This window comes from Caretta caretta, chromosome 5, assembly GCF_965140235.1.
Source record: "Caretta caretta isolate rCarCar2 chromosome 5, rCarCar1.hap1, whole genome shotgun sequence".
Taxonomy (NCBI): Eukaryota; Metazoa; Chordata; order Testudines; family Cheloniidae; genus Caretta; species Caretta caretta.
The window spans coordinates 96,394,605-96,416,854 of NC_134210.1; the positions used below are offsets into that span (position 1 = coordinate 96,394,605).

General features: G+C 42.0%; 1 protein-coding gene across 7 annotated transcripts in view; it reads right to left on the reverse strand.

Moving 5' to 3' along the window:
* The window catches only part of VPS13A (vacuolar protein sorting 13 homolog A), a 315,178-nt gene that overhangs the window by 156,185 nt on the left and 136,743 nt on the right, over window positions 1-22,250 (reverse strand). For all 7 annotated transcript variants that reach the window (XM_075128708.1, XM_075128710.1, XM_075128707.1 and 4 more), the window contains exons 40-42: window positions 15,333-15,425; window positions 7,631-7,987; window positions 514-615 (exon numbers count right to left, since the gene is read on the reverse strand). In XM_075128708.1, the coding sequence (XP_074984809.1) occupies window positions 514-615; window positions 7,631-7,987; window positions 15,333-15,425 (552 nt within the window). The remainder of the gene's footprint in view (window positions 1-513; window positions 616-7,630; window positions 7,988-15,332; window positions 15,426-22,250) is intronic.

Consider the following 22,250-nt stretch of genomic DNA (forward strand, 5'->3'; position numbering starts at 1 on the left):
TCTACTCCTCAGTCCTACAACAGTATGCTTTCTCACTCTCAGCTCCTAGCGCCTCTTGCTCCCAGCTCCTCACAGGCACACCACAAACTGAAGTGAGCTCCTTTTTAAAACCCAGGAGCCCTGATTAGCCTGCCTTAATTGATTCTAGCAGCTTCTTGATTGGCTGCAGGTGTTCTAATCAACCTGTCTTAATCGTCTCCAGAAGGTTCCAGATTGTTCTGGAACCTTCCCTGTTACCTTACCCAGGGAAAAGGGACCTACTTAGCCCGGGGCTAATATATCTGCCTTCTATTACTCTCCTTTTGCCATCTGGCCTGACCCTGTCACAATAGTTAGAGTTATATGAACCTTGTGGCCTACCCTGCATTCTATTCCCTTGGCATACATGACTGAACAGAGTATTAACTTTAAGTTCAAACAGCCTTGCTCTACCAGTTCATGTTTCAACCCAAAAGTTATTTAAAATGTAGATTTGTATGTTAATAGTTTCAGTTTACACTTCTGAAAATATACCTTGATTCCAAGAGTCCATGGTTTGAATTCATCACTCTTTTCAATTTCTAGTGGTTCAAGCAAAGGTTCCCACACACCAAACATCTCATTATAATAATGCACCTAAAAAAATATAAAATCATCAGAGTACTGAATTAAGAAAAGATACACCTTAGAACCAACAGCAAATAATAAAAGATGCTCTATAGACTCAAACAGAAACTTCAAAATAAGACATTATAACACGTTGCTTGTTTTCATTATATTAGAATATAAAAAATCTTTAAGTAAAACTAAAATAAAACATGAAAAAACAATGGGACTGACATCCTGGCCTCAGTGGAGTCAATAGGAGTTTTGTCACTGATTTCATGGAGGCCAGGATACTAGAATCTGACTATAAAGGGAACTAGAGACAAAAATCTTTTACTTATACAACATAAAGCAAGCACGGCCCATAAGGCAGCAGCACAAACTTCCCCATGACCCAATTCCACATAAATGTGTGTCAATTTTAATCAATAAGAACCATCGGGGTAAGTTCTCTCTACATAGCTGTTTCTACCTTTGGTGTCTTTGAGAAGCATGCCAATAGAACCACTGGGATGTGGATACACGTCCAGTATAAGCTGGACTAAAATACCAACCTATTTCATACAGGTTATTAAACCACCACCTTATGGCAACAGATTTTATTTTCTACTTACTTTTCCAATTCTAAATATGAATAAGTGGCCTAGAGTGAAAAGTTCTGTATCCCATTAGCAATTCTCTAACTCAGGGGTTCTCACAGTCTTTCATAATGTGTAATGTCTTAAGAGATATTGTCTTAGGGACCATTTCCTATCCTAGTCATAATTATGCTACATTCATCTGGAAACTATTATAATTGCTTATGTGGAATTATAACACTGGGAAAACATTCATTATCTGTCTTTAATGCAAGAAGTGTTTTGTGTTTTTGGAAGTTGGTCATACTTTCCACTTTTATTCTTTGTATAGGGCCAAATCTTGAGCTCAGTGCACAACACAATTAGCAGGGCTGAATACTGGGTACATGGAGCAAGGGCTCTTCTTCTCCAGACGATGGATTCAGTTTGTGGAATATATTTTAGCCTCTTGGATTTAAGCAATTTTGCAGGCATTCACATGCCCTCCCCATACACCCAGAAGAGGAACGATTCATGCAGCAGAAAATTCATGCAGCAGAAAACACATTTCATTTATAGCTTAGGATGCAACAGTAAACTACACACAGTACTTTGAATATATATCTGCTCTCATCTGACGATCTCAAAACACCCCATTAAACATTAATTCTCACAACCATCCTGTGAGTCAGATTAGTAGCATCATCCCTAGTTTACATTTAGGTAAATCGACTCTCACAGACAGAGATATTTAGCTATATTTACTTAGCAAGTCAATGACAAAGCCTAGTCCCCAGCTCTGGTATCCAGTTTCCTGCTCTAGTCGCTATACACAGTACTCCCTATTTAATCTATTAGCAGCCCACATTAGTCCAAGTTTCCCCTTAAGTCTCAAAGGAAGTCTATCCATGTGGGCTGATGATTGAGGAAAGAAAGGTGAATGAAAGTGTTATAAGACATAGGTACAAATCTCAAGAACGAATATTATACCAAAATGTCAATGTCTAATGTAAACATACAGGAGATAATTGTATAAGTGTTTTACATTATACTCCTGATAAAAAACATTTGACGCAAGCAGACTAACATGTTTCCAGCCCTTATGGTTGTGAAGATAAACCTGAAAACATGAATTAAGTTTAAATTGATACCACATTACCTGGTCAACCTTCAGAAGCACCATATAATGGTGATAAGGGGATGTGATGAGTAAGGCTAAGATTTTGTCACGGATATTTTTAGTAAAAGTCACAGACAGGTCATGGGCAATAAAGAAAAATTCACAGAAGCCCATGACCTGTCCATGACTTTTACTAAAAGTATCCATGACAAACTGGGGAGCTGTGGAGTCCCCACACCACCTGCGGCGGCTGGGCAGCTGCAGGGACCCAGGCTCAGAGCTCTGGGGGCCCCCACCATCTGTGAGGGCTTGGAGCTCTTGGGGCCCCCGCCACCCACAGTTCGGAGCAGTGGGGTTCCTCTGCCACCCACAGCCACTGGCAGATGACAGGGGCCCGCTGTGCGGGGTCTCCACTGCCTATGGTGGCCAGGAGTTGCGGGGCCACCCACTGCTGCTTGGTGCTCCCAGGGCCCCCACCACCGGAGACAGAGGCAGCCTGGAGCTATGGGGTCCTCTACTGCTGCTCGGAGCTCCCAGTGCCTCCCAGAGGCAGCTCGGAGCTTTGGGGCCACCAGTGGCGGCCGGGAATGGTGAGGCCCCCCACCACGGCCAGGAGCTGCGGGGCTCTCTGCTGCCCGGAGCGCCATGGGCCCCCACTGTCTCAGGAGGTGGGTGTACCCTGCAGCTCCCAGCCACCGTGGGTTGAAGTCACAGAAGTCTCTGGAAGTCATGGATTCCGTGACCCCTGTGACAAAATCATAGCCTTAGTGATGAGATGCAGCCAGGCTACCCCACATCCAATACATTCTAGATCAAGAACAGAGCAGGGGAACCCCCCTCAATCCCTCTGAAGGGGAATGTGGCCACATGTACCCCCACTGCTCCCCTAGAAAGCAGAATGGAAAATTCTTACTAATTTCCTTTCTGCTAATAACATCTCCCAAATTTCTGGATGTCTGGGATGCCCTCCTCTTTCTGCAGCTCACGAGGCAGATCAGCATTTGGGCAACACATGATCTGGCCATTCCCCTTACAATCCAGTCTGCTGCTGGATGATGTTATGCAAGTTGTACAGTTTGAGAATAACTCAAGATAATGAAATAACTACATACATTAGACCAAAGTAGACAGTCATATGTTAACGAATCTACTTCAGATCTCATCCTTGGCTTCTAAGCCACTAAGGGTGGGTAGAATTGTAGGAGTTGCTAGCTGAAAGGAAACTATCAGTGAGAAATTTTCTGGTCTGCAGCCCAGAGTCTCCCACAGTTCTGGATATCTGTGAAGTGGTGAGCAGTGAACAGATGTAGGGAGAGTTATGAAACAAAAGTAACATCCTCCTTTTTGTGAGCTTGCTGAAAAGTCTATTAGTTCTGGGCCACTACCTACAGTGCCTTTCTGACAAAGGAGGCCATCTTATAGTGCTTAACAAAGGGTTCGGGTGATGGAATACACCCCTGAATACACACCCTAAGCCCTAATGTAATAATTTCTGTAAAAAGTATGCCTTGTAAGGTGTCCTTTGAAAACTCAATTTGCTGGTCAATATTGTTCTGGCCAAGTATCTGTGGCAACATTGTGTGTGAAATTATAAGATTATCCTGTATGATGATAACAGCAAGTTCCAAACCCCACAGCCCTGCCCAAACAGAAACTGGCAAACAGATTTGTCCTAAACAAAGGAATGTGTGCTTTGCTTAGTTTGCATTTAAGCAGCAAATGGAGTCATCAAGCAGGAAGTGAAGACAAAGGAAGCTCAAACAGGTGAAAAAAAAATCAGAAATATCCTTCCACACAGTCTCTCTGCTCCTGATTCTCAGAGGGATATGTTTTTCAAGAGGGGGACTGAAAATATAAAAAGGATAGACTAACACGTAAGGCACCCCACCCACCCACCCATCGCATTGACAGCGACAAAGAAAGCAATAGTTGGGATACTAAGAGAAGGGGTCCTGACCTAAGAAGTTTGATCACTAAAACTGCTGAAAGCATGTGGTGAGGAAACTCTGCTTTGAAACTAATGTAGTTTGTTAAGTTAGGCATCAGTAAATACTTTTTCTTGTAACCATTTCTGGGTTATGCCTCATTGCTTGTACTCACTTAAAATCTCCCTCTTTGTAGTTCAACTTGTTTTATTTAATCCCATGTGTTCAAACTGAAGTGTCTGGGTAACTTCATTTGGAGTAACAAGTTCTGTGCATATTATTTCCTTAAAGGAATAATGGACTTTGTATTTGTACTGTCCAGTAGAGGGCTGAGCAGCAAAAGACATTTTTCTGGGAGGGAAATTTGGGACTGGAAGCGTGTTGGGGTTACCCTGCATCATGATCAAGGCTGGTAAGAGCCCCGGGTTAGCCAGATGGCTGCAGCACACACACACACAGACATAGCTGGGAATGACTAACATCCTAGAGGCTGTTTGTGAGCAGTCCAGGTTGGAGGCTGAAGCAAGGCATAATAAAGGACACCCCATGTTACAGGGGAGGGGTGACACAGCTACTCATTAACCTGGATTGTATCTTGGTATGTCAGTTAGCTGTTGACTACCTAGTCGCTTTGCAACTTTCTGAAATGGACACACCTGCTCATTTTACCCACAAAATTTCAAGGGATCTCATGGAACGTCTTGATCTCTTATGGTAAAGGACACCCTGATGCCTTGTTGGCTTACACAATACATAGTTTAATATGCCTAGCAATGAAGAATGTGAAAGTTCTGAATCCCTGGCATTTTGGGTGGAAAGACACAAATAAGGAGTCTGATCTTGTAGATCCTGTATGTCTAAGATTTTCAGCACTCTTCTGACATTTAAAGACATGCCTCATATTTTCAGTTGGACGTTACGGATTTAGACAGAATGAAGAAAGCACAACCACTCGAGAATTATGAAAGGAGAAATTTACCTTAGGAAGAAAGGATTCCGGTGCTTTGAACATCACCTTGTCCTCATAGAATGTGCTGTAAGGCTCTGACACTCACTTGACAGACTTGACAACTACTAAGAAACAAGTCTTAATGGATAAATTAAAAGCCAACACTAAAGTCAGAGGCTTGAAGAGATGGCTTGTCAGAGCCCTCAAAACGAGCCAAAGGTCCCGTTTTGGGAAGAGTGGCCTGAGTTGGAAGTGGGAAGAGTTGGAAGGAATCTTGTTACCTGTGCCAGGAAGCCAGAAGATTCTGCCAATAGCCAACGAGTACGAGCAGAGACCTGATGCACAATGGTACTGGCTGAAGCCTTTGTCTATGTCTTCTTGGAGAAAGTCCAGAATGGTTGGAATTCCAGGATTTCTGGGACTGAAAGATGTCTGTCTCTGAACTCTCACCCACTAGGTCCCATTCCCTTTGGGAGGGGGCTGATTAGAAGCCCGACTTCTTTCCCCAGGATGCTCAAGACCCACTTTAAGACTTTAGAAGAGGGGAGGGGAGACTTGTGGGCCTCACAAATCTCCCCTCTTTGTTCTGCAGGGGTCCTCTGGGACTTATCCCCTCAGTCAAGTAGTCAGAGTCTTCCTCACTTTTAGAGCCTCTCCCTGCTCTGCACTGGGGACCCTGTCCATTTTTTCTGTTGGAGTCATGGCTGCCATGGTGGGTAGGGAACTCCACCTGCCTATCCAACTCACAGCCTTGGGATATAGCAGAGTTAGGGACAGAAGGCTGGGCACAACTCACCATCTGCCAAGCCTGGGAAGGCTGCCTCACAAATAGAGCAGTGATTTGACCCAGTGCTTTCTTGGCTGCTCTGCCACGACTGTATAGAGACAGAGCATCTGGCAGAGAGACACTGCTGCCAACACTTAGGGTAAGTTACAGCCCCAAAGAGTTAAATGACCCAGGTAGGAGTAGGAATGCTGAAGAGGCACAACACTGCTCTCCTTACCCAAAAATTGGTCAGAAAAACTAAAAAAGGAGAAGAGTGGGAGCAACAGAAACCACCGTCCACTGCTGTGAACACAGAGAATCTGGTGGCAAGGAGAAGCAGAGGGCACATGGCCAGTGTGTGCAGCACCAAAACACTGACCTATCTCCACGAGCAGCCCAGAGATCCAGAATTGTGGGAGATGCTAGGCTGCAGAAAGTGGAGGGCAGAGCCAGCTTGGGGGTCAGAGACTGAAGCAGCTACATAAGCTATTTCAACAGGGACCTTGAGATAATGATGAGAGACTGTTTTCTACAGTTTTTACTCTGGATTCTCCCCCACACTGCAGATTGGCTGGCAGCAACATATCAGTTTTCTTTTGGTTGCTCATAAGTGGTTGTTGCTATTATGGGGAGTGTTGACGATTCACAGTAAGGAGAATGTTTACAGGGGAAAAGTTGCTCATAAGCAGCAGGTGCTCTTTCAAGATGTTGCTGCCAACAAGCATCTACCGTACTAATGTAGCATTTGCAAACTACTCTGCTTGTAGGTCATGAGTAAAGTTTTTCAAAGTACTAAGGGTGAGATATTTTTAAGTATTTACATGCCTACAGATGGACACAGGCACCCAGTGGGGTTTTCAAAAAAGCACTGATGGTTACCTCCTGCTGAAATTAATGGGAGTTACATATCTAAGCACCTCTGAAAATCCCAAACACATCTATCTGAATTTTTAGGTGCCTAAATATCTTTAACATTCTGGTCCTAAATCCCATTTTTAAAAGTGAATTAGGACACTAAATCAAGTCCCACTGATTTTCAGTGAGACTTAGGAACTTTAGAAAATTGTACTCTACATCTCTTTCTCCCATTATATGTCTATCCTGTCTATGCATGTCCCCATCCCACAAACACTAACTTGACTTTAGTGGGACTACTCACAATTATGAAGTTCAGCATGGGCATTATTTGCCAGAGTGGGGCATTATATTATAAACTTTTCAAGGTATGGATCATCTATGTTTGTACAGTGCGTGGCAGAATAGGGAACTGATCTTGGTTGGATCTATAGGAATTGCAGGAAAGCAAACAAACATAACAAAAAAATCCATGCTCAAATATAGTTACTATCTAAAATAACTGATGAATTTTATGTCAATAAGTATTTTAAATTATGTGTCACAATTGCGTGTAGTGTAAGGAAGTTGGGAATGAAGGGTAGTAACTTTGTGATAGACTAAACTAACATTGTCAGGTAATTTAGGGATTGTTGCTCCATAACTTAGGGTTGTTGCAGTGAAGTACAAGGGACCCTGCACACAGCGAACAATGGAAGGTTGTGCTCCACAAGGCACTCTTCCCCCTCTCCCCCCGAAGTTTAACGGTTAGATAGAAGTATCACCTTTACTTGTCAAAAGTTTCTTTCATAAGTCTTGTCTACGTAACAAGTCAGTTTCATAATCTTTATTGCAACTGCTTTTGGGAAAAGTGGCATTATATTATAGCCTTACCTCCAGTTCAAGCTGGGAACGGAGGTTGATGAGCGTACTCCAATTTTTGACTTCTCCGGAAAACGACGACTTTGCTAAAAGCATAGGTACCGTTCTGTGACCAACTCCAGCTTCAAGAGTTACAATCACTGATTCAATTCTCATATTTAATGTCTCCCCCGTGAGAACCAACTCAGTTGCTGTATTTTTATTTTCATTTCCATTTGACTTTTCAAGAAACCACATTTTTAAATTTTTTATATCTTTCTTATCCCACAGGTCTGGAGGAATTGGAGTAATCTCTTCTTCCGAAGTCTCTGTAGTTGGAGAAAGTGCCGATGTAATCGTAATCACTGTATTTATGATAATGGGTGAAACCTACGAGGGGAAAAAAATTGATTATTCAGTGCTGTTGGGTATATGGAAAAATGTGGAACTGGGTATACAGAGTATCAATAACCACTTTTTCAAGTAATCTCTTGAACTGACTAGTTACTGCTTTCAGTTTCAAAATTATAATGAATATTTGTTGCAGCACCTGGTTGTTTCCTTTTTGGGACTGACTCCCACTCATTTTAGCATTCATATGCTTTATTTCTCTCTCTGCATACACTAGAGACAGTTTAGACTTGCTCTGGGGTTAAGCCATGCCCCTTCTGTCTGCCTTCCAGAACAGCTTTCAAATCTGTGTAAGATTTGAATCTCTAGCTAGTAACCTCAAAACAACATGACTGTGTACAAGCTTCAGAGATGTGGCAGACTGGAGGAGAGTTCAAATCCAGAAAATAATTAAACAAGTAACAAATCTTCCATACCTTTTTCCCATTTCTAAATGGAACGTAGTGAGCACTATGGAGAAATAATCAAGAGGGAAAAAAACAGTTATAGATGACAGAAAATGAGTTTCCCCTTTCTGAATGACAATGCTTATGTATCAGAGTAACAGCCATGTTAGTCTGTATTCGCAAAAAGAAAAGGAGTACTTGTGGCACCTTAGAGACTAACCAATTTATTTGAGCATGAGCTTTCGTGAGCTACAGCTCACTTCATCGGATGCATACCGTGGAAACTGCAGCAGACTTTATATACACACAGAGAATATGAAACAATACCTCCTCCCACCCCACTGTCCTGCTGGTAATAGCTTATCTAAAGTGATCATCAGGTTGGGCCATTTCCAGCACAAATCCAGGTTTTCTCACCCTCCACCCCCCCACACAAATTCACTCTCCTGCTGGTGATAGCCCATCCAAAATGACAACTCTTTACACAATGTGCATGATAATCAAGTTGGGCCATTTCCTGCACAAATCCAGGTTCTCTCACCCCCTCACCCCCCTCCCAAAAACTACACACACAAACTCACTATCCTGCTGGTAATAGCTCATCCAAAGTGACCACTCTCCCTACAATGTGCATAGGGAGAGTAGTCACTTTGGATGAGCTATTACCAGCAGGATAGTGAGTTTGTGTGTGTGGTTTTTGGGAGGGGGGTGAGGGGGTGAGAGAACCTGGATTTGTGCAGGAAATGGCCCAACTTGATTATTATGCACATTGTGTAAAGAGTTGTCACTTTGGATGGGCTATCACCAGCAGGAGAGTGAATATGTGTGGGGGGGTGGAGGGTGAGAAAACCTGGATTTGTGCTGGAAATGGCCCAACCTGATGATCACTTTAGATAAGCTATTACCAGCAGGACAGTGGGGTGGGAGGAGGTATTGTTTCATATTCTCTGTGTGTATATAAAGTCTGCTGCAGTTTCCACGGTATGCATCCGATGAAGTGAGCTGTAGCTCACGAAAGCTCATGCTCAAATAAATTGGTTAGTCTCTAAGGTGCCACAAGTACTCCTTTTCTTTTTGCGAATGCTTATGTAGTTTACTTTGGGACTATTATTTCCTGCAAAGAGATACTTCTGTAGAAGAAAAAACAGATCATACCTGTAGTACTTAAAAAAGGCTTTGAACAAAGACTAAGTAGAGCCTTGCATATTTCTTTTGTGCTGGCCAGTACTGCCCATCCCATAAAACTGGAGTGGAGCATTTTGAATGAGTTTTTATCCCCTCTGAAACTGGCCTTCACAATGCCATGTAAGTTGCTGCATTTACTAGCATTTTTGCACTATTACAGATAGCTTAATAAAAGAAACATTTCAGATATCCAAGTTAAGAAAAACATGATTTTCTAAATTTGATTCAAGTAAGTCTCAACCACTTTTCTAGTGTCCCTTTTATTCCACCATTTTTTTCTTATGGCATTGAGAACTCAGACAAAAGGAAGACAACAATCTCTTGGGAAGCGTGGAAAGTTACATTTACATTTGTCAAGAAAAGTACGGGAATGAGGATGACAAACACTGTGGAAAACAGAGTAGGGCTTGTCTAAGACGGAGATCTCAGTGGCTCTTTGAGGTGAAATAACGACCAGCAGAAAACAGGGTTTTGACTGATAGATACTAGAGTGAAATGGAAGTCCAAAGAGGAGATTCAAGGGCCTTAGAAACCACTGAAATGTTCCAGGTTGGACAAATGAGTCAGTTTGCTTGTTTTGTCAGGTAAGTAACACCAAGAAACCAGATGATGACCCAAGAGTGATTTAGAGGACCCTGTGTTTATGGTACTGTAATAACAAGGTCTTAGAACATATTTTCACAAAAAATGGACATTTTTTATTATTAAAAATACCATTTTTGTTCAAACTGAAATATTTCAGAAAAGTGAGTCTGTTTTGATGATTACCAAAAAAATTTGAAAACAAGCATGTTTCTGAATTCCGAAATTGTTTCAGAATGTTTTATTTCATTTTTACATTAGTTTTACCTAATATGAACTAGTACCGCTGACATGTCATTATTTCAACTACTGATGTTATATTTTCTATTTTTATTTTATTTTACAACTTATTAAAGGAAGCTGCTACTTAGAATTGATTGAAACATTTTATCATCTTTTCTAGATAAGAACATCTTCTTGTTTGTGATGTCATGAAACAGTGTCAAACTCAATTCTGAAAAGAACTTTTGGCATATTTCAAAATGAAATTTCAAGCAGCTTTACAACACATCGTGATTTTGCAACAGGGTTTTAAGCTCAGACTACAGCTGTCCACTTAGGATTACAATAATGTTCTTATGCCTGCTTTCACAGAATTGAGGTTTTTGCCACTACTACAGATATTCTCAAACTGTGATATGTTCACTTGGAAGTACTGTGCTGTAACAGGGTGATCTCTCTTTTTCAAACGGTAGTGGAACCTGGGCCTAGCCAACCCCTAAATCCATGGAATGGCCTTTTCAAAACAAAACACACAGATATTCAGGGGAACAGCAGACTAGCAGAAGAATGGAGGCCAGGTGTTAAATCAGCTTGCTACCTCCTTAATATGATAAAACTCAGGGGGGAGAAAGAGCAGAGAGCTGGGAGAAGAGAATTACAGAAAAGCATAGATTCAGGAGGACCGGCCCCTGGAATGGGAACCAGAAGGGAGAGTGATGGGCTAGAGAGGCCGCCCCGAACCACTGCCCAGCTTCAAGCAGTATGGCTGTGGAATCCCATAAACATAAAGAAGAAGCTGAGCGTCCAGGGAACAGATCAGGTGGTGAGTGGAAAAGACTCTCCAACAGGGCCAAGGCCTGCAATGAGACTGACAAAAACCCCTGACTCAGGGGGAACTGTGAATCTGAAGCCTTGGAACATGGGTGAATTGGAGCAGAAGCTGCCTACTGCCCAGGTTCAGCCCCTTACTTCAAGTGATGGTTTACCCCATCTCTCTATCCCCCACTCTGAGCCAACACTGTCCTTTTAACATGCACCCACCCACACCACCAGAGCCCCCAGCACTCCAGCCACAACCCCTACCCCTCAGTCTAAACGTCATGTCCTCTAACTCCCCCACCCAGACTCCTTTCTCTTCTAATTTCCTTGAGCATATCCCCACCAGCCAAATCACCTTCACAGGCGTGCGCACACACACTCTCTCTCTCTCTCCAGGGACATGGCCCAAGCCTTAGTTCAGCACAAGTTTTAAAATCCCATCCGTCTGAGACCCTCTCATCTGAATGCTTTGGCATCACTTACATTAGTCCATGTGGTAGTGAAATTTATGTATTTGGGAATATATGTGATCCTCAACTATGGATAAGTGGCTAACTAGCAGTAGTTTCAAAAGAAATTATACTGAAACACAAAGGTCTGTTGATGAAATGGGCAGTGGTATGAATCAAAACCTGACTGAAAAAACTGAAAAAATTTTAGGCAATGCTTGTTGGCTTCCTGCTACAAAGCAATGAAAATATAAGATTGTTAAAAAGTATGAACCCAAGTACCTATCATTTGGATTGACTTTGAATGCTGAAAAAAGTGAGCCATGGGCTTAGTGCATCATTTGCTATCAACTATTATCCAATATTCAATTAAACCTTCCCTGCTCAATGTTACCTCAATAGAAAGCACAACTCTTTAGAAAACAAACATTGTGGATTGTTTATGTTTTTTTTTAAAGAAAGCTAAGTGATTTGAAAGACAGCTCAAGAAACAAAACAAATTACCTCTTTATGCAATATTAATGTAAAGGCCCTGATAGCATAATATCAGGTAAATTTAAGGATTGATCAAAATGGAAATTGCACACTATTGGTGAGACACTTGTGTACCTGCAGCAAAAGACACTGTTATTGATTCCAGAGGATCAAGCTGTTTTGCAGCTTGATATTGTTTATCTAATAATATAATATCAGGAAGAATTCAAGAGATGGCTTTTCAACTAAAGGAAAAATTCATAGAATGTGTAAACAAAATAAATTATTTTAATTGAAATTAGATGTAAGGAGTAATATCACTAATTTTGCTCATTTTCTTACATGGTTTGACTCAAATTACAGTTAAAGAATAGTTCTTGTTTTGCGAAGATTTGTCAAGACATACAACAGCAGAAAAAAATGTTAAACTGAGTTTATTTCAGGAAGTGGTGTGGAGTGAGAAAACAGTCTCAAGTGTGTGCTCTGATGGAGCATGAGAAGTGACCAGAAAATCTGGCAGTGTTTTGACAAAAATTAAATAAGTGGTATCCAATGCTAAACTTACTCACTGAAATATTCACTGCAAGGCACTAGTTGCCAAAACATCCCTGTCAATCAGAAAGTTGTTCAGGATCCTACTGTAAAGGCGGTTATTTTTATTCAACAAGGAGCACTGAATTCACATTTGCTTTTCAATTATGTGCAATGAAATGGGAAGTGCTAATGCATGGGAAGGTGCTGACCTGTCTCTCTGAACTCCATTCAAAGGCACAAATTTTCCTCAGTGATTTAAGTTTTGAATGTGCTGATTGCTTTTGGATGAATTATAGCTTTCAAGACTAGCCTATTGAGCTGACTCGTTGTGTGTGTCAAACTGAATGCCAGCTTACAGGGAATGAAAATTATACTTTTTAATGTTCACAACAAATCAAGAGCAATGATAAAGAAAATGCAGCATGAAAAGAAGAAAAAAGAACCTGCCAATGACTCCCAGCTTTGGAAAGTTTCCTCACTGAAAATTACTTGAAAATTCATCCTGATCTCACTGCTGAGCATAAGAAAACACTGCCGTAATTTGGCTACCAAGTTTAATGAATATTTTCCTGACAGTGTAACAAATGAGAATTAGATCAGGGATTCATTTTCAATACAAGGCAGCCTGCCAAAAGAAAAGGAAAAGTTGATTGAACTGTCATGTGTTGGTGGACTCAAACTCAATAAAATGCAGCTCAGAGACTTTTGGATGAAAAGAAGAAAGGAGTTTAGCCTGGACAGAGATTTGCAATTTTTGATGTCCTTCAGCACTACGTAGCTCTGCGAGACTAAATTTTTTGCTCTGGTTGCCATTAAAAACAAGGGATGAATCTCAGTATAGGACTGGACCTTCAGTTGAAGCTCCCCAACATCTTACCTGACATAAAGCAACTATGTTCTATGAAGCAAGAATACCCTTAAAATTGTCTCAGAGCTACTGAGCTTTAGCTCACGAAAGCTTATGCTCAAATAAATTTGTTAGTCTCTAAGGTGCCACAAGTACTCCTTTTCTTTTTTTCAAAATGTTTTGTATTTTCTTCATTTACATTTTGTAAAAAGGTGAGCATAGTGAAGTTTGGCTTGTGTTCAACTATAGTCCAGATAAGAATTAGCAGGAACTCTGAACTGAAATTTGATAAATTAAAAAGTCACACCACTGATTTGCTTCCGTGACATACCAAAATATATCAAGATGTCATTTAACATATTTTTTCTTATAATCTAAGTAACATGAAGACAAATTGTCATCACTTCTTCATTGTGCTTTTTGATTCACTGTCTCAAAACCTCAGATATTAAAATAGATGTTATAATCTAACATTTTAGGCTTCCTTAGGCATTTGAGTCCAGAAATATTTAAGTCTAGTAAGGCCTAAAACAAATGTGTACAAAAAGGATAAATTTGCAGATTTATTTGCAGACGTTTACCTCAAACGTCATTTTTTTAAAAAAGGTGGTCCATGAAGCAATGAAGTTTGGTAACCACTGCTCTAACAGAAGTCTTGAAATTTTTTTTAACATGGAGTGAGGGTGAGAATGGTTAGAGTGAGGAAAGAAGTACATTGCCCAACTTGGAATATCCCCCTTTTTGTTAATACTCCCCTTTCAGTAATCAGGCTAAAGTAGTGCTTCCTGTTACAAGAGGTCCCACCTTTGAATGGATGATGTGATAGGCACTGTGCGAGTTTCACTAAGTTGGAGAATTGTGGCTATCTTCACCATCTGACAACTGTGATTATTGTTTCCTCCACTTATTTTTTCCTTCCCAGATGTGGTAAGGGGTAGTAGTTGCATGGTGAGGGAGATAAATATACTCAGTTTGGCCAACATTTGTGTAAGATCATTCATTCCAAGTGCCCTCTGGTTTGTTTCCCATGTGAAAAACAGCTTTGCTATGGCATTTTTTCTGGATGTGAACAGATCCACCAGTTGATTGCTGAAATTCTGAGACATTATCTAGAATATTTCTTGTTATTTATTTTAACACAGCTTACAACCATCATGCTGCCCAAACCAGAAGTCCTCTGTGCCCAAGTTTCCAAAGTGTATGGAAATGGGGATGGAGTGCAGAAAGCAAACCAGACAGGCCACCTAAACGGTGACCAGTGTATTATGCAATGGTGATTGCAGGATTATTTGCATAGCCAAGGTTACATCTAGTGATTGCACTCCACAATGGTACTGCATCATTGAAAATTAACACAACGGCAGCACACCACTTGTCAATACAGAAAATTCTCACACTGATGCACGGGTGATCAACATGGCTCTCTAAAGTACATACACAGGAACCAAATCTGAGTGGGGCACGACCATAGCATACTTAAAACAAGAGCAGGAAAAAATGTAATTTCTAATAACTTGGAGGCATGGCTAAATCATTCTTTTCACAAGCAACTATACCTTGTGGAAATAGGATGATTTTTGTCCAAACCTATCATATGACACCATATTCCATATAAAAATGAGGTGACATGACTGCAGTACATGTGAAAGGCTTTTTCTTCTTTTGTTTCAATATAATAAGCAATATGAGATGCAAGACTAAGAAACGTGTTTAGATTGTGTTTAGTTTTAGTTAAATCAAAATTTTAAAACAAAAACAGTAACTTTAAAAGCCAGTGGGGAAGGAGGAGGAAGAAGACAGGACACAAAAACTACAATTCAACTTACCTTTATTGTTAAAGATTTAATTGATAGGTCAGCCATTTGTGGATTAGTACCAGACTGCACCATTTTGAAGAAGAAATCACAAGGCTGCAATACCTGAAGAAAGAATTCATGGTCAACTCTAAAAATGCATAGTAATTGGAGTAAATATACATGCTTAGCTAGAAAAAGATCTCCTCTAAAATGCCATTAGGAAGATTTAAGGGAAAGAGTTACTAGTGATAATTCTGTTGGTTCTTTAAAAATGATAAACTGACTACTTAATATTAGCATCCCTTCTGACATGAGAGAAAAGAAACAAAAGTGAATGGAGCAAACAATATTTCAGCCTTACTAGACTGTTACTCACTCAATATCAAAAGTGAATGATAGGGAAAAAGTACCCATTCTTAACAGAAAATGTCCATTCTTCAAGTAGTAAGAGCCAAAGAGCTATTACAATGGTCCTTCAGCCTGCTTTCCACTTGGGGTCAGAATCAGACTTGTCAGTCGGTCTGCCCGGTCCTTTATCTCTTTGGTTGGCAGCAGGAGGAGAGTGAAGGAGCATGTGTGGATCAACAGACACTACTCTATATTATATAACTACTTGATTCTATATCTTGATTTGAACTGCTGGCCTTCTCCTCTAAGGACCAAGAATTCTCTTTGTAGTTTGTGCATGTATAGAAGTCTATGACCTGGTCTTTTTGCATTGATTTGTCATGCTGCACTCAGACTGTGAGTAGGAGAATCTGACATTGGTGATTATCCCCGCAAAAAATGGTTACTTACCATCTTTAAGACACAGTTGCAAACCACTCGGGGTGGGCGGGTGTGTGTGTGTGCATACACACCCAGTTCACTAAAGCCAGAGAACGTGGCGTGGCAGCACCCACTGGGGAAGTGCTTGCACCCTCAGACCCATGGCTATATAAGGGCAGCACTGCCCCGACTCACCCCCAGTTCCTTCACACTAGAATCCAAGGCTGGAGACTCCAATGCAGAGTGGACAGAGGGCGAGTCATGAAGGCAGGTCTGCACCCACATCTTGAAAAAGCATAGAACCATAGAATATCAGGGTTGGAAGGGACCTCAGGAGGTCATCTAGTCTAACCCCCTGCTCAAAGCAGGACCAATCCCCAATTTTTGCCCCAGATCCCTAAATGGCCCCCCTCAAGGATTCAACTCACAACCCTGGGTCTAGCAGGCCAATGCTCAAACCACTGAGCTATCCCTCCCCCAACAAGAATGACAATACAGGTAAGTAATTGTTTTCTTCCAATGGCTGAAGACGTGTATTCCACTCAGGTGACTCATAAGCAGTTCCGACAGATGGTAGGGTTCAGAGTCTACTTAAACAATGACTGCATAACTGCCTCCCCAAAGTTTGCATGTGACCTATATGCTGCAGTCATAGCATAATTTTTGGTTAAAGTACACACTGAAGACCATGTAGCAGCCCTGCAAATATCTAACACTGAAACATCATTGACAAATATGATCAATGTCCCTTGGATTCTCATTGAATGAACCTATAATGTCCGCAAGGGCATAGTTTAAGCTACTCCATACGCTGTGGTAATACAGGAAGTTATCTACCTGGAAATAGTCTGTGCAGAAAGCATCTGATCTTTCATCCGATCTGCACAGCAGACAAAAGTCAAGGTGATGAACAAAATGGTTTAGTCCTTTCGAGATAAAATTTCAAGCATTGCCTCAGATCTAATGTATGGAGATTCTGATCACCCACATTTCCATGCAGCTTAGGAAAGAATAAAGGCAAGTAAATAACTTGATTAAGGTGAAAGTGTGAAACCATCTTGGACAAAATCTTTGAATGTAGTCTTAAGGACACTTTGTCTTTCAAGAACTGAATAAATGGAAATTCTGCCATTATGGCTTGTAATTTGCTAACGCTTCATGTGGACATTATAGCCATAAGAAAAGCTGTCTTTTGGGAACAGAGAAACCATGAGCAGGCTGCCATCAGATCAAACGGAGGACCCATCAGGGCAGCCAGCACAGTATTTAGGTCCCACAACAGGATCATTTCCTTCACAGGTGGAAAGAGGTGGACAATACCTTTTAGAAATCTCACTACCATGGAGTTTAAGAAAATTGACTTTTCTTGGAGGATGAAACAACTGAGACTGCTGCCAAGTGAACCCTCAATGAGTTAAGAGCCATACCAGAGGACTTCAAATGTAACAGGTAGCCCACAATGTCCTGAACATGAGCTGACATGAGTTGAGCTCCCTTTAATATTGACCAAAGTGAAAAATGTTTCCATTTAGCCAAATAAGTAGACCTAGTAGATGGTTTCCTACTATTAAGCAGGATCCTATGTACTGCTTCCATGCATTGTTGTTCTTCCTCACTGAACAACATACCATCCACAGCGTGAAGTACTGGATGAACAACCTGGGCATGGTACTGAGTCAGCAGGTGAGAAAGGGGAGTAAGATCTGGGAGGTCAAACAGACAGACTGAGAAGGTCGGAGAACCAATATCGTCCTGGCCAAGCTGGCACAATAAATATCAGTCTGGCATGGTCCAACTTCAAGTCTGAGAATAACCTAAGAAGCAAGCGGGATGGAAAAAAGGCATACATCAGGTCTGTTCCCCAGTTCAGATGGAAGGCATCAGCTAGAGACCCTAAACTAAGTCCTGCTCGGGAACAAAACTGACAGCACTTGTTATGCTTTGTTGCAAAAAGGGCAACCTACGGAATGCCCAATTCCCTGAACATGGACTTTACCACACAGCTCTTTAGAGACCACTTGTGGTTGTCAGAGAAAGTCCTGCTGAGATGATCAGCCAACCGGTTTTGAGAGTTGGTAAGTGTGTCACTGTGGGTATGATGTCTTCCTTGACACAGAAGTCCCAAAACTTTATTTCCTGACAAAGCTCGCTGGAGTGGGCTGCTCCTTGCTTGCTCACATAATATGTTATGGTAATATTGTTGCTGAGTATGTGAACCATTGCTCCCTTGATCAGACACCAGAAGGCACAATCCCATGCACTGTAAACAGCAATTCCCATTCCAAGCACAAACCCTAAACCTTTAACGTTCCTAAATGTGCTCCCCAAACTATTATGGGGGCAACAGTGATTATATTTCTGGTTGGCAGAGGACACGCAAAGGGAACACCCTGGCAACATTGTTCCATTTTGGCTTAATGCTGTAGAGAATCCAGCATCTCTGGAGGCACTCAGACAAGCCTGTACAATGACTGGCAGCTCAGGTGATAGACCAGCTTCAGTCATAACTGAAAAGGATGAAGAAGCAATCTCACCTGCTGAACTATACAAGTGAATGTGGCCATACGTCCTAGTAACTTCAGGTACATATGGACCGTGGTCAAAGGATGAGACTGCAGATCCAGACAAAGGCAACAAATTGCCTGGAATCGCTCATATGAGAGAAAGGGCCTTAAATTCATGAAGTGTAGAAAGGCTCCAATGAGCTTGACTTTTTGAGTTGCAGTCAACTCGACACTGCTTTGTTCAAAATCAACCACAGTCAATCAAAGAGGTTCAGTGTGAACTGGACACGACTGAGGATTTGTTCCTCGGATCTCCCTCTCGCTAGCCATACCCTAGGTATGAGAAGACATGAATTCCCCTCCTTCTGAGATAAGCTGTTACCACCATCATGCATTTGGTAAATATGCCTGGGGCTCATGATGGGACAAATGGGAGAACCATGTACTGATACTGTTGGCAGGCAACAATGAATCTCAGGAACTTTCTGTGGCCTGGGAAAATTGGCACAGGAAATTAGGCATCCTGAAGATTGAGAGCAACAAACGAGACATTGTGATTGAATGCAGGAAGAATAGTAAGCCGGGTAACCATGTGGAATCTCAAATACTTGATGTATTTGTTGAAACCAGGGAGATTAAAGATAGGTCTCATCTTTCCTTGAACTTGGGGATCAGGAAGTACAGGAATAGAATTCCTTTCCCTGAAGAAAAGGAAGAACCTCATGCATAGCTCTCAAAGCACACAAAGTCTGGGCGTGCTGAAGAAGCAGCAAATCATGAGAAGGGTCCCTGAAAAGGCTCAGGTTGGGAGGAATGGGACGGACAGAAATATTGCATAACCCAATCCCACAGTGCTCAGCACTTATCTGTCTGTAGTTATTGCTTCCCCAAGTACTGTAGAATTGAGACAGCCTGTTCCCAAACTGAGGAGCCAGGGTTGAAACATTCACAACTGGTACACTGCTCTCATTATAGAAGTATGGTTGACTAAAACTAGACTCAGAAGATGATCTCCTCTGTGATTTATGTCCTCTTCTAGAAAAGTCTTGCTGCTTAGCAGGATAGGATGATGGCAAAAGTATCGCTAAGAGTGATATTGCTGGTGATGTGACCCTCAAAGTGACACTCTTTGTAGCCTCAGTTTAAACCCTATTGACTATACAGTAGCTTGGAAGTCCTAAAAAACATGTAAAGTCTTGTCAGTTTTCTCAGAAAACAAAAAACGACAATTGAACAATAAGTCCTTTATGGTCTGCTGGTCTCTCACTTGCTGCAGTCAGACTCAGGGAACTTGATGATTACCTGTTCTGTTCATTCCCTCTGGGGCTCCTGGCATTGGCATTGACCCAGTATGGCCATTTGTATGTTCTTATGTACTATGAGGTGATGCGAGAAAAAACACTCAAAACCTTGCATGGAAACATAACTCTTGTTGCTATGTTTAGCTCTGGGTGTTATAGATGCTGGGATATTGCACACAGATTTTTCAGGCTCCAATATTGCTTCATTTAGAGGGAAAGCAAGTCTCCCAGGAACTGCGAATTGAAGAACATCTCTAACTTAAGGGTGTCCTTCTGAACATACCCAGCCTCAACACCCAACAACAATTCTGTTTGTCTCAAAAGGTCTTGATAGGATTTAAAATCCTCTGGTACTGTACAAGAGAACACAGACAATATAGGATCATCTGATGAAGAGGAAGAAGAGGGAAGCAGAACTACTGGACTCTCTTATGGTAATACATTTGACTGTCCCAAGGGATCATGTTGCACCCCCTTGACCTGTGACTATAGCAAAGGTGACCCAGGCAGAGAGACTACCGGAGGAAAAGGTGATCTAGCCTTAGACTGAGCAGATAATTGAGACCTTGCTAAACGAGGAACCTCCCCGGAATTTCAAAGAGGCTACTCTGCATAGAGGCACAGCATTGGTGGCCAGTAGGAGCTAGGCCAGGAAGCTTCATCCCTATTACAGGAGCCATAATGATCCCATCACCAATGTTGATGCCCGGGTCTTGACAATTTCCAAGAGCAGTACCGTGAAGGTGAAGGAGAAATTTCAACACTTGAACCAGAAGACCCTTCTAAGTAGTCTGGTGGTAATGGAGGAGCCGCTCCAGGTGAAGCCAATAAACGATCTGCACCATCCACAGTCCAACATGCTGGTCTCATCAGATCCAATGACAGTACAGTCGAAGACACCTTTAGTACCAGTAAAGGCCTCACACTCATACTCGGTACCAAAGCAGGCATTGGAACTGAAGATGTAGACTCTGTTGGAATTGTTGTTGGTACCAAAGACAGCATTTGTGCTGGCAGTCCTCCAGTACCAATCAGGAAGCTGACTGTAACCCAGTGCCCTGGGTCTGAGGTGGTGTGGACAAGTCAGCAATCAAGCCAAGAGGTGCCAAGGATACAGAAGACAAAGCCACCATTGTCTAAATGTTCTTGAGAAATTTCCTGTCTGTTCTTGACTCACCACAACAAGTAAACTTGTGCCTGATTCATCGATGATTTGGAGACTACAGTTGTCGGTACCAGACTAAACAGAAACCCCTGAGGCAGTACCAGAGTTGACAGTACAGAGTTTCATTGATGAGGCATTGGTACTAGATAGCAGGACAGGACAGTTCTATCCCACATACTGGAAGACTCACAGTGCCAGTCTGCACTCCTGCTAAACAGGGAGGAGGAATCTATTTCAACTCTGAAGCAGCCCCGTCTGTTCTGTGGGAAGGGGAATGATCCCTATTCCTTCTGGGAGAAGGAAAGGAGATCGGATGTGAAGTCCCCATCTGTATCGGCTCAGGCACTCTCTGGAGAGTCTGAATCTGTGGTGGTCCCTAAGCAGGCCCTTTCTCCACAAGGTGTGACTTCAAAAGCAAGTTCCTCGTCACCTTCTCTTAAACAACTTACAGATGGAGCACCTTTCCTTAATATGCCCTTAAACTTCAGATGTGGGGGGCCACTAGTAGGGATAGCATCCTCATATGATGGTTAAATGTTTAAAACCCAGAAAATGCATCAGGTTGGGCTAAAACGTTACTAACTACACTGATCTAAACTAAACCCTAAGGTATTACTAAACTTACCTATTTACAGGAAAAAACACAAACACCATGATAAAGAACACGAGGGGAGACACCATACTGAATGCTCTGACTCAAGGTGCGGGTGGAAATGAGGTGGATCGGGGTAGCATAGCCGTTATGTAGCCATGGGAAGGGCTAGAGGGCACAAGCGCTGCCCCAACAGTTACTGCTTCGGTGCATTGGGTGAGCATGCACCTGAGTGGAACATACAACTGCAACCCCTCAAAGAAGAATCTTGCTTTAGTAGGAAGTGAAACTGGGCTCAGAGATTGCTCCAAAATATTTCAAATGGCTAGTGTGACACGGTCAGGCCAGATGGCTACAAGAGAGTAATAGAAGGCAGATATATTAGCCCCGGGCTAAGTAGGTCCCTTTTCCCTGGGTAAGGTAACAGGGAAGGTTCCAGAACAATCTGGAACCTTCTGGAGACGATTAAGACAGGTTGATTAGAACACCTGCAGCCAATCAAGAAGCTGCTAGAATCAATTAAGGCAGGCTAATCAGGGCTCCTGGGTTTTAAAAAGGAGCTCACTTCAGTTTGTGGTGTGCCTGTGAGGAGCTGGGAGCAAGAGGCGCTAGGAGCTG